Raw genomic sequence first — 16,648 nt, forward strand, 5'->3', positions numbered from 1 at the left:
TCAACCACAAAGTCTTCAAAATTCATCACAAAGAATGTAAAAGAGACTATCACCTAAAGAGTTACATCATATAATTCTCACATCTCCTAGATCATAAGCTTACAATCAAGTAAGTTTCTTAAGTTTGCCTCATAATATACTCACAGATTTTAAGATTTTCAAAAACTTATTAAATAAAAGCCGGGATAATGTACACACCAATTTTATGTATATAATTTTTGCATTAAGTCCAATAATGTACACACCAATTTTAATCAATTAACCCGAGGCTACACCTTATGTTCTTTTTGTGCATGTGCTACACTTTCTCGAGCACAAAATCTTACGATATGCACTAAGGTGTTCATGATTGACTAGTGAACAGTGGTAAGATAGTTATTTATGCCTTTTTCAAAAGGATCAAGTCCGTCAGTCAAAGACTTGTGACTTCAAGATCACGACAAAGTAGTCAAAAACTATAAACATCTTCCCACACAACATGCACTACAAAGCTTTAACTAGTAAAGTACAAGAAATAAGCTCATCCAAGCTAAACAGAGTACATGTACATGGTATATGAAAATAAATTGACCAACCTTGTTTTCAAAAACCATGAAAATAAATGCAAAAACATATCTGCTTTCCCTTTTTTTTTTAATGAAAATTAACAAAAATATCCTAGAATGAAATGCATGAATGTTATGCAATGCAAATCCTAGAAAACAAAGAGAACAAAAAAAATGGTCACAAAGAGTATAGCAATGAAGCACAAGGACCATATCAGAAAGACTCACTTAGATTGAGTCTTTTGCATCCACAGTCTTTTAGATGCAGCTTGAGCATTGGAGTTCTTATTCATATTAAAATGATTTCCAACTCTAGAATTGGAGTAAAGGTTTAGAGTTTTTACCAACTCACCAATAAGTACCATAGGATCATATGCTTGAGGCACAGGTACTTTTGGTTTATTTGCTCTCTTATTAGCTTGAAGCTTGTAACAATTTGAACGAATGTGTCCAGATTTTCCATAAAAATGACACACCCAAGCAGACTTCTCATGTGTCCTGTTCCTAGAAAGGGTAGACTCTTTAGGTTTAGACTCTTTCAGATCAACCCTAATCTTCTTGGGAGGAGAAACTTCTATGGGTCTGACAACCTCACGCACAGGGGGTTCAGAAGAAGATGAAGGAACAAAGATTGTGGAATTTGGTGCAGACACATTGATGCTCTCAACGAAACCTAACCCAGTTTTGTCGGAATGAGACTTTTGAACACTCAACATCTGATCAAGCTTGGAATTAGCAGACCTATTCGTTTTTTCTCTAGCAACAGATAGTTCATGTTCCAAAAATTTAACTTTATCAAGCAAAAGCATGTTCTCAGTCTTTACATTATTCAAAAGTTCAGTAGCATCAAATAAATTCACAAGAAAATTTTTCTTTTCAAGCTCAAGAGATACAATTTTCTTTAAGCCTAATTCAACATTCATAACATCCTTTGCAGCAACTTTGCTAAGTTTATTGTAGGCTTCTTGAAGATCTACATCCTCAGAGAGTTCTCCATCAGAAGGGTTCTCGTCAACAGTCACGCTTTCATTGACTACAGCAGTAGCAGTGAAAACAATGAAGTTTCCATCCGCGTCATAGCCAAACTTATCATCAGAAACTTCATCATCACTAAGGGTTACAGCCATAGCCTTACCCTTAGACCTTAAGAATGTTGGACATTCAGATTTCACATGACCATACCCTTGACATCCAAAACATTGAGTACCCATAGAATTATTTGAAGATTGACCAACTTTTTCTCTAGGTTTTCAATTTTGTTAACCTTAGTGGGATCATTCTTCCTAAAGTTTCTAGGTTCATCAGTGTTTTTACCTCTTGCCCTTGTGTTGCTATTTCTAAGGAAATTCCTAAAATTCTTGGCAAGGTAAACAATTTCTGTAGTAGAGAGATCATCATCAAATCCACCAACATCAACATCATCAACTGATTTAAGAGCCATTGATTTGGATTTGTTTGTTTTGGGTAGGTCCAACTCATAGGACTGAAGAGATCCTACAAGTTCATCTACAGAGATGGAGTCCACATCCTTACTTTCAGTGATGGCAGTCACTTTGGGTCTAAAATCTTCAGTCAAAGATCTAAGAATTTTCCTAACAATTTTAGGTTGATCATAAATTTCACCCAAGTTGTAAGCAGAATTAACAATGTCATTTAATTTAGCATAGAATTCATCAAAAGATTCATCATCAGACATCCTAATGCTTTCAAATCTAGTTGTTAATTGTTGCAACCTATTGATCTTAACTGCCTTTGTGCCTTCATGCACAGTCTGGAGGATATTCCAAGCAGTGTGAGCAATCTCAACATTAGAGATTCTCAACATTAGAGATTCTCTTAAATTCCTCCATAGAAATAGCACTAAAGATAGCATTCATAGCTTTACTATTGAAGGCTGCTGCTTCTTTCTGAGAAGTTTGCCACTCACTCACAAGAGTAGTGGACTTCTCCCATCCATATTCAACAGAGTTCCAGACTCTCTCATCAATGAATTTCAGGAAAGCTTTCATCCTTACTTTCTAGTAATCATAATTATTCCCACCAAAGTGAGGAGGAATAACAAGAGAGTGTCTATGTTCCATGACAACAAGGGTCAAGGATCAGCGCAGAGATCAAAAGATCTAAACACAAGAGCTACCCGCTCTGATACCACTTGTAGAGTTTGTTTAAACCCCTTAAACCACAATTGGATTAACCTAGTTAACAAGCCAAGTTATTACTTAGTCCAAATTCCAGATCTAGATTAACACAATCATATAATCATATCAATGCAAAGTGCGGAATATAAAAACACAAAGATATGATGACTAAGGAAAACCAAACCGGTAAAAAACCTAGAGAGGATTTAACCTAGCTATCCTCAAGGTAAACTTGAATCCACTATGAAAGAATCGAAGTGTACAATAGCGATTTAGACCATTAACATCCTATTGCTACCCACCAGTAGAACTTACTAACACGACCACGTGCAAGCTCCGAGACCACGGACTCCTTCTTTCTTAGATTCTCCAGCAAGTACAAGCACCCCCGCTTGTGTATCTTTAAGCTCTTATGGCAACAACTGAACGATCATCAAGCTCTCGAAGAAATCTCCTTCTTAATAATCCCAAGCTTGTGTGAAGGCAAGCACCTCTCTGATCTCACAAGAGATTCACACAAACAGCAATATGAGCAACCTCAAAAATGTGGCTAGGGTTTGCCTTTTATACCTAGGGCAAAACATAAAACCCTACACGTTATATGGGCTTAGGGCTGAGTTGGAAAATCTGCAGAAAAACAATCTGCACAACTTTCGATCGGTCAAGTCTAATTCTCGATCAATCGAGTCAGGCAGAAATGCACAATAACTTCTGCAGTTAACTCGATTCCAACTTTACATAAATACATACTTTGAGCAAGTCTAAAACACAACTAGACACCTGTTTTGATCATGGTTTACCAATAATACATATTAGAGTTCTAATACATTAGTTCCTAAGTACTTAGAACCTAACACTCTCTCCCTCACACAACCCTTAATTATAAATAAATCCCACGTAAAATACAAGGTACAAAAGATTAAACAAAATTACAATCAAATTTGGCACAAAATTAAAGCTAACACAAAATAGTTGTAAATCACAACTTTACAACCTAAAAACCCTAACTTAGATTAAGCATGAAATTAAGTTAGAAAATAGGAAAAATTACCCAAAAATACAAATTTGAGAAAATTGTAAAATCAAACTCTAAGATCACTAGTTTGACTTTTAAATTAAAAATTTTAACAAGAAGAAAGCGTGCTATAAATAGCAAAAGAGATTATTCAAAGGCCTAGACGATGGAATTTTCCTAAAAAGCAAAGTGGGTCGTAGGCAAAAGGCAATGACTTTAATTTGATCCTTGCAACAATTCCCTTCAAGTCACCGAGTTTCACACAATTTCCTCGTTGGTTCCCATAATTTCTATTAGTACTTTTAAACTTCCTAAATTTCTTGCATGTTAACTTCTAACGGTCTCTTTACTCTGGAAAAGTTTATGTTATCCATTCTACATCATATTGTCCCAATAGAGATCATGTGTCCAATATGATCAAAATAAATTTTTTTCAAGTTTTTAATCTTAATTGTAATTTATATTCATGAATAAATTGGTGAAATTAAATTACTTGAAAATATATAGTTATAATTGAAACAAAAATCATATTGTCAAGAGTTCAACAAATAAAGAGATACTATAAAATTTTCTTGCTTATATATATGCAGTGTCGGTCTTGTATTAGATGCAGTTGATGCAGTCGCCTAAAGCCCCAAATTTTAACCAATAGGGTTATTTTTTTTAATTAATTATGCCCAAATATTAGCTAACAAATAAAATAATTTTTTTATCAAATGAAAAACAAGAAAAAAAGAGAGACTTCCACAACATCTTTCAAAACATTTTTATAAAAAAAAATTATAAGTATCAAGTTGTTACAGGCCGTTATTAATTGCAAAAAAATAATTCTAGTAGTAGGTTAAAATTAGAATCAATAACAATTTAACACCTAAGATTTGTTATGAAAATATTGCAAATGTAGCACTTTTCAAAAAAAAAAAAAATTCACAAGATTTTTCACAATAGTTGAGTTGGAAAATTTTTACTAATTCTCACTTAGGTCCACCGCTAACATCATTCTTTTACTTGCCACTATTAATCTATAACATCTATAGATATAAAAAGTTTTGTCAAATTTTTTGTCTATAGACTTTCTTAAAAAAAATTACGTGATTCATGTTAATTAGTAATAATTTTGCATATAAAACAAAGTAATAGAGTTCAAGTATTATTTAATTTTTTGAAGTCATATATATATATATATGGCCTCAATGTTAGTTTTCGCCTTAAGTCCCCATATGCATCAAGTTGCCCCTACCTATATGAAGAGTAATGAAGTTTGAGGATGAATAGTTTAGATTTCAAATCACCTAATTATATGATTTATGTAATATTCACACACAAAATAAAAGAAAAATAATAATATGACAAAGTAAGTAAATGAATTAAGTTAAACCTAATATATATCCCAATTAACATATTTAATATTTTCCCCTATAACCCTACTTATACCTTAAAGGATACATAAACCTGTAATTTTTTCTTGCTAGCATAAAATCGTAGACCCATCACTCTCCCAGCCGTGTTGTTGCAGAGAATTGTTGAAAAACAACAAAGTTCCATTCAAAATATTTAGTAACATTCAAAATATCATAATTGATTTATATTTTTGCAATATGGTGTGTGATTGTTTAACTACAACTGCAACATTAAGCATTTAATTAATCAAGTCGGTTTTAAAAGTGGTAAATTGGCAACAACCGAGATCTAAGTCTGTCCCAGAAAGATTAATTAACAAGTTATTCTTTGAATTTGAAGTTTACCGATTTCTTTTCCTTGGAAAAGAAGATTCTTGATATATTTATCCTTCCAAAAAAAAAATGGGATTAACTTGATCCCACTTGAAAATAAAACTGGCTGTGCCATTTAAATATATATAATCTTCGTTATCAAGCTCAAACTCCAATAAATCCATTCCTACGACATGGTCTTTTTTAAAAGAGAAAATCTTTTTCAATATAACTCAGAGAGATTCTCTTCAGGTGCGAGTTTACTCATGTGAATGCGGATTCCGTGGACGAGCAAATGGTAAACAAAAAACCTTTAACAATCAGCCAAAACTTTAGATAGAAAGTTGAGCCACCACTCAGGCACTCCCCATTCGAAAGAGAGAGATATGTCACACACAAGTAGACAAAGAAAACAGAATGAAGGACAATCCAGAAAAAGTCACCCCTAAATGGCTCTCAAAAGACAGTCTAGCTATATATATATATACAACAAAGAAAGCTGGTAAGAGTAATTTAAGGCATGCATGCAACTATTAAAATACAAAATGTCTTTGCCTTTTTATGCTAGTGCTTGCCTGTGACGAATGATAAATTATTGGAACTTGTCTGGTACTAAGGCGTGCCACATTATTGGCATTTTCTAGATTTTTAAGAGAGTTTATAATGAAAGAGAACAAAAGGCAAAGGATGAAATAATTCATGTGGAATAGAATAACATGAAATGGATATGGTTATATCCCTCAGTTTTGTTTAGAAGTTTAAGATAAGGAAAAAGATTGAAAAGAAACTATTGTTCCATATCTTTCTCTCTCTTTTTTGCTTTTCTTTTTTTTCTTTTTTTGTTCAAGTGAAAAAAGATGTTTCATGTTCGTTTTGGCAAAATAATTCCGTAATTTTCAGCGTTTGATATAATTTTCATAGTTAAAAAAATTAAGATCAAATTGAACAGAAAATGATTTTCATTTTTAACATACAAAAATGTTTTTCTAAATACTGCATACTCTTGAACAGACTAACACAAATAAATTCCCCATTCCAATACTTTTTCCAATAAAAAAAAAAATCTCTCACCTTCTCTCTTATGAGTTCTACTAAAAATGCATATAGGAGAAATTTATTTCTTATGAGTTCTTTTTTTTTTAAATCTCCATAAAAAAGAATCCTTATTTCACATTAAATCAATTCATAATCCTTTAGCTTCATAATGAAATCCTAATGATGAACTAAAGCCCCGTGATAATGGATTCTATTATTATGTTTTCAGTTTTTAATATGTTGTTTCAATTTGATATTTTTGTTTTTTTCCGAGTTTTATGTAACTTTATTTGGGGTTCAATTTAAAAAGACTCCTTTTAGTATGGGTCATTATCAAACACACCAATAGGTAAAAATATATTAATACTCACTCATTACTGCTTACGTTAAAATAAATGTTGAAATCACTAGTCATAGAAAACCCATGAAATTTTAAGAGAGCAGAGCACTTTGCAGCACAAGGAGTGGACTAAGCTGAGACCCTTTTTCTTTTGGTTTAGAATCTAATTTTGGACGAGCAGTCAAAGTTACGTCGTAAATAGTAGTTGCCATGAAAATGTATTTATGCTTGCTCGTTACAACTTACATTAAAATGAGCATTGAAATCACAATATTCATAGAATGAATAATTAGATCTATTTTGAATTGCTTTGATTGTAGTATAGGAGGGCTCCATCCACCAAATATAAGTTTTAGAACTCTATAATATTTAGAATAATGCAATTAATATTACTATTACACTTCCATCACTTTCTTTTCTTTTTTTTATGGAAATGATCACGTGAACATATGTGTTAGACGAAAATCTATTACTTTACACTTGTTTTGACTCATGTGAAGGCCACAGTCATTTTGAGTACAATAAAAGTGAAGGGAAATGATGAATTGCATTATTTTAAACTCCACAAGGTTTAAAAATACGATTTTGTAACAGAAGGATTTGTTTAATACTAACTCATACCAAGAGGTCTCTATCTGTTAATTAACGCTGAATTCAGTGAACAAACTATCTGCTTCTTGTAAGTTCTAGTTAGATTAATTAATAAAATCTCATTTTGTTGAATAATTAGGTTAAAATAATTTCCAAAAAAATAAAATTTACATGCTTCCTTTTTGGTGTGTATATATTTTTTCTTTTCTTTTCTTATTTTTCATTTTCTTTATTTTGGGTGACCTTAGCTTTTAAGATGAATATCTATAGAATTATCCCAAGGAAAGTGAACAAAGAATGGAAGAAAATGAGCTCATATGGTATCAAAAGTCTATCCTGAAGTTGGGTGGAAAAGGATTATCTAATATCTTCAATTGAGCTGTCCACAACAAAAAGAATACCCCCACTTTCCCTGAATTCGGACACGTACATCGAGAATAAACATAAATGGATAGATTGTATTATTATTTTATCATTCCCTGGTACTTTTCTGCTTGTTGCATATTCCCTGATGCGGATCTCTTTTTTGCCTAAATATCAGCACTTTTGGTAGAGAACTGAGAATGGAATGAAACCGTATACAGCAATATTAGGGACATATAAAAATACATAATTTTATATTATAATTTGTTACTAAGTGAGCTGTGAGTTGTGGAGGTGTGTCTCCACATGACCTATCATTACACATTTACTAATCACAACTCACCATATAACAAATTGTAGCACAAAATAGTGTATTTTTATGTGTCCATAGCGTTACTCATCAACATAACATGGCATGTCAATTTTAGAGAGAGGGTAGAAAGCCTTTTTTTTTTCTTTTGTAAATGTGAGGATACTTCCCCAATTAATCGGATTTATCCGCTTTGGGGAGCCAGTCCCTCACGGTTTATCAGCTCGTCCCCGAGTGCAGGCAGGATTTTCACCTGGACCAAGGGCTAGACCTTGTAATCGCAGGCTTGACACCAAGTCCCACATCGGTTAGAGTTCCCTCCCACACATGGTTTATAAGCTTCTGGAGCGACCATGTGTGTCGGATTTATCCGCTTTGGGGAGCCAGTCCCTCACGGTTTATCGGCTCGTCCCCGAGTGCAGGCAGGATTTTCACCTGGACCAAGGGCTAGACCTTGTAATCGCAGGCTTGACACCAAGTCCCACATCAGTTAGAGTTCCCTTCCACACATGGTTTATAAGTTTCTGGAGCGACCATGTGTGTACCACTACTACACCTGGACCAAGGGCTAGACCTTGTAATCGCAGGCTTGACACCAAGTCCCACATCAATTAGAGTTCTCTTCCACACATGGTTTATAAGCTTCTGGAGCGACCATGTGTGTACCACTACTACACATGACACCAAGTCCCACATCAGTTAGAGTTCCCTTCCACACATGGTCGCTCCAGAAGCTTATAAACCATGTGTGGAAGGGAACTCTAACTGATGTGGGACTTGGTGTCAAGCCTGCGATTACAAGGTCTAGCCCTTGGTCCAGGTGAAAATCCTGCCTGCACTCGGGGACGAGCCGATAAACCGTGAGGGACTGGCTCCCCAAAGCGGATAAATCCGATTAATTGGGAAAGTATCCTCACAGTAAACATGTACAATACATTTTTCTTTTTATTGGAAAATTTAGACCCCGATTAATAGAATTAACAAGTTTTAAACAAATTATTAATTAAATTTATTATGAATAAATTTTGTTAAAACAAACAAATATCAATATTATGTCAATATCATGCACAGCAAAATAGTAAATAAGACAAGATATGATGACCTAGAAAAACCAATGAAACAAACTAGTTCACAATAAATAAATAAAACCTGAAGGGAAACTTTCCCGAAAAGTAATTCACTATAGTAAAGAGAAGTTTCAGATCTAGTACAAAACTTTTGTCCCTAGACTCTACAATCCCCGTAGATGAACTTACAGCAGAAACCTTCTACTGCTTCAAAACCTCTGAACTCTTCAATATATGAACACCACCATTTTGCACGAATCCAGCATGTGACTAACCAATGATGCATGGCTCCCAATACGTGACTAACTCCAGCAACTTAAAGATGTTAGTTGCAAAGTTTTTCACTTCATCAACAATGAAGATCAATAAGTACTTGGTTACAAAACCCTAAGATGCAAAATACACAATAACTTTTTACAAAGAGAATAAGGCACTCGATCACTTTTTCATATGTTCTCTATGTGCATACGCACTATGATGGCCTTTAAAAAAAAGTCTTATATATGTTTAGGGTTGTGAGAAAAGAAACCCTACACAAATATTTCACCATGGGCCGAAAATCAGATCTGAAAATTCTAATTTCGTAAGTCTTGATAGATTCTCAATCTGTCGAGCTTCTGTTGAGCTTCATTCATTAAATCTCGATAGATACTGTTTTTGTCGAGTTTCTATCCAGTTTTAATGAACAGCTTTTCTTTACTTGTTTCTTGGTACAATCTTCATGGTTTTAACACTTGACTTGAACAACATGTTCATTGAAGTTTTAAACCATCCTAGATCTAACCAAATACAAGTAAAGTGCATTTTGTCAAAGGATTAGCCAATTACATAAAATATGTCCTTAACACTTTTGATCATGAAATGTGGAGACTAAAATTAAAGCGAACAGGTCAGGTTAATCAATATCGATCAAAATGTGTTGCAAACTCTATGAATCTTATTCAGTCTTTTTAAGGGTACATTCAATTCAATATAACTCATATTTTTTACACATCAAAAAATAATTATATATATATAAGGAACTTTATCCTACATTCTTTATCTTCCTTTCAATACAAATAAGGGAATGAATAGATAAAAACACTTAAAAATAAATTTAAATAATATATACATTCTTAAATTTACATGGTACAAGGTTCATTAATCTTGTAGGTAAAGTGTCTTGTTGTCAAATAAAAATCTGGAGATTAATCCTATACCAAAAACTAATTAGCGTCTTCGCCTAATAATAAAAGACAATCATCATGGAACAAACCCCATAGGTTTGCAAATATACAATTATATTCTATAAATAGAATTTAAAAAAGAAAGAGTTCATTAATCTTATTATTGCCACACACACACACAAAAATGACATAGATCATATTTATCAACCTCATAGGTGCATCTCTAGCATATAAAATATTAAATAAATGTTTTTTTTAGTTGGAAATACAGTAACTTTATTAAGAAGAAGATAAATACATAGTATCTTGAATCACTAAGAATTAAATTATGGATGGATTTTCCTCAATCCAAATTACAAAAGAGTCAATTCATTTAGCATATTTTGCTAAAGTATGTACTGGTTTATTTCCTAGGTGTTTTACATGCGCGATCTGAAGAGATCTAAACTCCTGCATCCCTTGGTGGGTATTTGAGATGATGTTGACAATAAAGCTCGCTGGGGAGGCAGAGCCAAGGAGAGCATAGGAGACAATGCATGAATTATCTTCAAATATAGCATCGCGGACCCCCATATCCCATGCAAAAAGCACTGCTTCATCCATAGCTTTGGCCTCTACTTCCAATGGACCCAGGGGCAACGGCAGGTGCTTACTCATAGCTGCTATCACCAAGCCTTCATGATCACGGATCACTACACCAATACCCACTGATTTTGACTGAGAGAATATAGCAGCATCAGTGTTCACCTTGTACCTTGAAGAGGTTGGGGGCACCCAGCGGTTGTCTGATGCATCGTTGCGTGTGGACGATTTGAGGTGTGCGAGCTGGAATTCCTCAAGCAGGAAACTGGCTTTTTAATGAAATAAATGTTAAATTGCCTACAATGATAAATAAATAAATATATAAAACTTTAAGAACAAAAAATAACATGGTATGTAAAGAAAAAACATGTAAATAACTAAATATGAATTGCACCTCAATGTTAGTACGTAGTAGAGCGAACCTGGGAAATGTTCATACTTGAGAATTGTATTTTGTCAATAATATAGAATTTTAATATAACTTTAGTATACAATGAAAATTTTGTAATTAAGAAAAAAAATATTGTAAATATGACTATTTATAAATGGATTAAATACTACCTTCATATTCATATAAACAACTACTTCCAAGTGCAAATCAAAACTTCCACATTCTCTAAAAAATGACAGGCTCAATAATAAGTAAGAATTTTACCTCCAATGCTTAAAGTTGATTAAGAAGCAAAACCATAGTTATACAAATGCTTAAGAGATAGGTTGCCATTAAAGAGAGCTTTGAAAATCGCCTGTAATTTTCTTTTCACTAGGAGAGAACATCAAATGTTGTATGCTATTTTCGGTTAAGTCTAGGCTCTAATACATTTCCATTTTTTTTTTTTTTTTTGGTGGCTCTATGTGAACTTTCATAATAGCCTATCTCCTAAGACAATTACACAAAAACAAAAGGCCCAAAAAAATAATAATAATAATAATGAGTCAAATATGGGATGACCCCTTTTGTTCATGAGTCCACAAATCACCATCCATACCTATATTTTTCCTACTGAATTGGACAAGTTAACGAGTTTAGGTCCAATTTTAATAAGTCTATATTAAAATTGAAGTGTATTAAGCATTAATAGTTTTAAAATTCTTCTCTTCTATATATGATAACTAAGTAAGAATATTGTTGGTAAGGACACTCAAACTAGAAAAGTCACAAATATTGCTTTTAGAGATAGAGAAGTTTAATAAACCAAAAAAAAAATCCAAAGTTAGTGCATCTGTAGTGAAGTTTCAACTAAGTCCTGATAGATGCATGTTACATGGAAAAAAAATTATACCAGGAAGTCAAAAATCAAAGTATGGATCAACGAAGGATATCAATCATGAAGTTAAAAATAATGTTTTAAACCTATAAAAAAATTATGTTTTAAAAAAGTTTGATAATCAAAAGTCAGAGTAAGTCAGACAGAGCCGTGTTGTAGCAAATAGCCAAATTGTAAGGCTAATGATGGTGTTGATGTTCTTATTGTTACAAAAGGTACGGATTTGAGATAAAATAAAATAAAATAAAATATTTTAAAAATAATAGATAGTAGATTTTTAATATTCCTCATTTGTGTTGAAATAGAGATTAGTTTAACAAATATAAAACTAGATATAAAGATTATGTTCTGTTTTTTTTTTTAAATAAAAATTAGTACGTAGGATGTGACTTATGTTGGCATCTCCTACTTAAACGTGATCATAGGAACATTTTACCTGTTGAAATAGAACACCTAATCTAACTTATGAAAATATCTTTTAATTAAGATACGTTTTCCTCTAAACATGTGTGAGGAGTACAGTTTTTGTGGGTAATAAGTGAGTTGAAAAGACAAAACTTTTATCCTTGTATGAGTACTTTTTGCTCTGTAGTGAGATTTTGAGTGAATGAATGATAATTTAAGTTCATGATCCTTTCCATTGATCATGGATTTGATACGTAGATCAAAGACAAAATTACGTTAAATTTTATATTTTGTAAAGCATCCTATTTTATTTTATTGTTTTATGTTTACAATAAACAAATCTAGAGTGAATAGTAATGAATGGAAGTTTTCAAAATCACATCTAGAAAGAAAAGAAAGAACGATTACGAATAAAACAATAGGTTTTAGTTTCAGAGCATGTGACTCTGGGGGCCAGTAGAACTGTAGAAAGCAGTAGCCAGCGGGGTTTGGTACAGGAGACAAAGGGAAACCAAACAAGAGGCCCGTGAAAGACTGCGAATGCCGTCTTGACTGCCTCACTTCACTGATGTGTATCTGACTGACAGTGATACCATGCCTCACTGATTCGTTTCCCACATCCCTTCCTATGTAAATTTTTTAACAGACTTGCGAATATATATATGTGACAAGTATATCATCCCCCCTTTTCATCTCAATTACATGCTTTTGTCTTTTGGCATGGCTTGTTTATCCCCACCTGCCTCGTACAATGTACAACCCTCCTTTCGATTCCATGAGAGACACCTTTGTCTATTCATGTCCTACTTTTGTTTCATTACCAATGTTCATCTTTGTAAAAAGCCTACTACATTAAATATTAGTTTTTACTTTCAAATAAAGTTAAGTAGTGAACCAACATTCGAGCGGCCTAGTTGGTAAAATATCAAGCCAAAAAGTCTCAGAATTTAGATTCGAGCACCAATAAAACTTCAACAACTAGTTATGTGTTAGTACTTCTTATATCACATCTTCATTCTAAACGGTTGACTTAAAAAATAAGTGAGTTCCTCACACAGACTGGGAGTATGGGTCCCACATGAGAGCTATGGTCACGCTCAATTAAGAAAACCACACTAATCACCCTCCTCCATCCATTTTTTTCTACCAAAAAAAAATGGTTAAGTAGTGATTACAACATCAAAATATTCATCATGATCATGAATCCAAATTAGGGAGAGATAGTTTTGAAGTAACGTTTATAACCTCCAAGTTTTATTGAAACTCTAAATTTTACAAAAATGTTAAAAATACTACAAATTTTATCATATAACCTTTACTAACTAATGTGATAATGAATATAAATAATAAGCTTCAAAATATTATAAATAAATATCAGAATTATTTTTTTGTTATTAGTGATACATCGGTCTATAAAAGTAGTATAGTAACATAGTAGTGACCCCACCAATCCTATTGCTTTAGCCATTATGAAAAAATGCATGCTGCAAAATATATAAGACGCTAACTCTTTTCGGCACATGAGGGCTTACTGGAAATCCTTATTGTTAATTTATCAATAATGTCACTCATTATATGCAAGATTCCTTTGAAATGCATTGATGCAAGAAAATCTAAAGCAATTGCTAAATTTGAAAATTTCCCTCTACTTTCAATTTTTCACCTCAATTGTGGTTGATGAAAATAGCTCCTATTTTCATGTAACATTCCCGTGGACAAGCACCTCTGCAGTGATGTTTTCTATCACTACATGAAAAAAAGTGACTATTGTACTTCAGTTGTACAGTTTTTAACAAGAATACTGAGCGAAACCATTCAATTTTAATAAGAGCAAATGTACACAATGAAGCATTAATTTTAAAATGAGCATGGGGACCCCCAACTCTGAAAGGGTTAGGACTAGAGTTATTTTTTGGTTGCATAGCTTTTAGGCAACTTTATAGAAATATTCATTTTTTAAAAATTAGCAAGAGTCATGGAATTGATATATAAAATTCTTACACTTTTTTATTTTCAAATTCCAAATATCTTATTAAGGGATAGAAATCTTTTGAGTTTTACTCCAATCATATTTGCTACATGTCCTACTTAATTAGTACCATTACAATAGTAAATAATAATTAAGGGATATGTTAGAAATTATTTATTATGATAACAGTCATTTTACTACAATGCTTCACTTTTCATTTCCTTTTTATATCATTTTAAAAAAGAGTAATATTATATATATAAATTATTTTATAATATCTTTACAAAATATTAATGTGACAAACATTTTATTGATTTTATCTAAACTCATCATTAATATCACTTTTTTATTTACCAATAATCACTCATTATTATAAAATATTTTGTAAAATAATTTTTATTTTTAGCATTATTTTTTTAAAAATACAGAAAATAAATAAGGAATGAAGTGGGTATATATGATACATCTGGTTTTCCCAGTTTCCAATTTCAGAAAAGACAAATGGATAGTAGCTTGGCAATCTGAGATCCCAAGACAAATATACTTCATCAATACCCTCTCTTTTCACGCTATAAAAGCCAGGACACGATAATCAACCTTTGCTTTAAACATTCGAGAGAGAGAGAAGAGAGAGAGAGAGAGATAGAGAGAGAGAGAGAGAGAGATATGGCTTCCAAGCTGCAAAAGAGGATAGCTATGCGCAGAAAGATTCATATCCTTCGAGCCCAAACCAAGTGCTCCAAATCTGTAATGTGCAACTAGAGATTACGTTATCTGCTTTTACTTTATTACTAGCAAAAAGGGATAGCATTGCACAGAACGATTCACATCTTTTAAAATTGTAACTCTTTCTTTCACAAACTTTTCGAGAACACATACTATTACTGACCATTTTCTTGTTTGTTTACTAAGGTTAAAAGGAGCTTCATCAACACGGCTGCTCTTTTACACATTTACAAGCTAATACTCAAGTTGGAGGCTATCAAAAGAGAGTACTTGAACCTAATGGCTACTAAAAGAGAATACCTAAAGCTAATGAAGAATATGCAGGTGCCCGAGGTCTCTCTCTCTCTCTCTCTCTCTCTCTCTCTCTTAAACTCATAATTTGCTCAAAACAAGATTATTATATCAAACTATTGTGCGTGTAATGAACAGGATGTAGAAGTGCAGAAGCTAAGGGAGGGATTTCTAGTAAAGGTGAACTGTGAGAAAGGAGAAGATAGGCTAGTTAGAATCTTGGAGGCCCTTGATGAGATGGGTCTCAATGTTCAGCAAGCTAGAGTTTCATGCAACAAACGTTTTGAAATGGAAGCCATTGTTGTAGAACAAGACCAAGCTCTAGATGTAAAAGAAGTAACTGAAGCTCTCTTAGGAGCATTGAAAAGAAAGTTGGAGATGCGACACTAGACTCAAGAAGCTTAGAAGATCCCGTAGCTAATGAGTCAAAGTAATCTAATAGTTGAACATGGTATTTTATCTCACAAGTTCCCAGCTCAAACTTTCTGTTTTGTGATGTTCTTCAGAGACATTGTCACAATCGTTTTAGATGTAGCAGAAATTGGTTTGGAATCGGTACAAGTAATTAAAATGAATTTCTTGTACGTGAGAATATTGCCTAGCTAACTTGTATCTTTTATATCCGGAAAAGTCTGTCAAACACAGAAAGCTTTACCGATTTTTACATACCCTCTTTGTGTTTTTGTGTTGTGGTAAATCCAGTTGAGTGCTATCTTGAATTCAATGGAAAAACTTGTTGAACATCAGTGTTTACGGACACATAAGGTGTGCAACAAACACTACCCTAAATACAATGTGAAAATAATCAAAATATCAGTAAAAAATTTGATGTCTCTTAACAAAGTGGTTTAAATTTTTCACAAACTTTCTTATAGGAAAATGTTATTTCCACTAATAAAATTTACAACACTACAATTTTTTACCAAAAATATACAGTTGATTTTGATGTAAAATTAACAATATAATATTTGAATATGATATTATAGGCATGCCCTTTTTTCTTTTCATTTTTTGGCTGAGTACTAATCATGCCGATCAGAGAATAAGCAAAAGAATAAACACATAAGTTAATCAATTTATATATATATACACACACACTTAAAGCGAACCGAAAAAAAAAATTCA

The 16,648-nt window shown here is 32.7% G+C and overlaps 1 protein-coding gene across 2 annotated transcripts; it reads left to right on the plus strand.

Annotated features, from left to right (window-relative positions):
• The first annotated feature begins 15,113 nt into the window (after positions 1-15,113).
• LOC142637037 (uncharacterized) lies at positions 15,114-16,189 on the plus strand. 2 transcript variants are annotated; one of them, XM_075811329.1, is made up of 3 exons: positions 15,114-15,253; positions 15,419-15,565; positions 15,662-16,189. In XM_075811329.1, the coding sequence occupies exons 1-3, from the start codon at positions 15,173-15,175 to the stop codon at positions 15,911-15,913; spliced, it is 480 nt and encodes a 159-aa protein (XP_075667444.1). In that variant the 5' UTR covers positions 15,114-15,172; the 3' UTR covers positions 15,914-16,189. The 2 variants fall into 2 exon arrangements, with proteins under 2 accessions (XP_075667444.1, XP_075667445.1); XM_075811330.1 differs by having other exon boundaries at positions 15,121-15,253; positions 15,419-15,556.
• Positions 16,190-16,648: the final 459 nt, after the last annotated feature.

The sequence above is a fragment of the Castanea sativa genome, chromosome 5 (genome assembly GCF_040712315.1).
Source record: "Castanea sativa cultivar Marrone di Chiusa Pesio chromosome 5, ASM4071231v1".
Taxonomy (NCBI): Eukaryota; Viridiplantae; Streptophyta; class Magnoliopsida; order Fagales; family Fagaceae; genus Castanea; species Castanea sativa.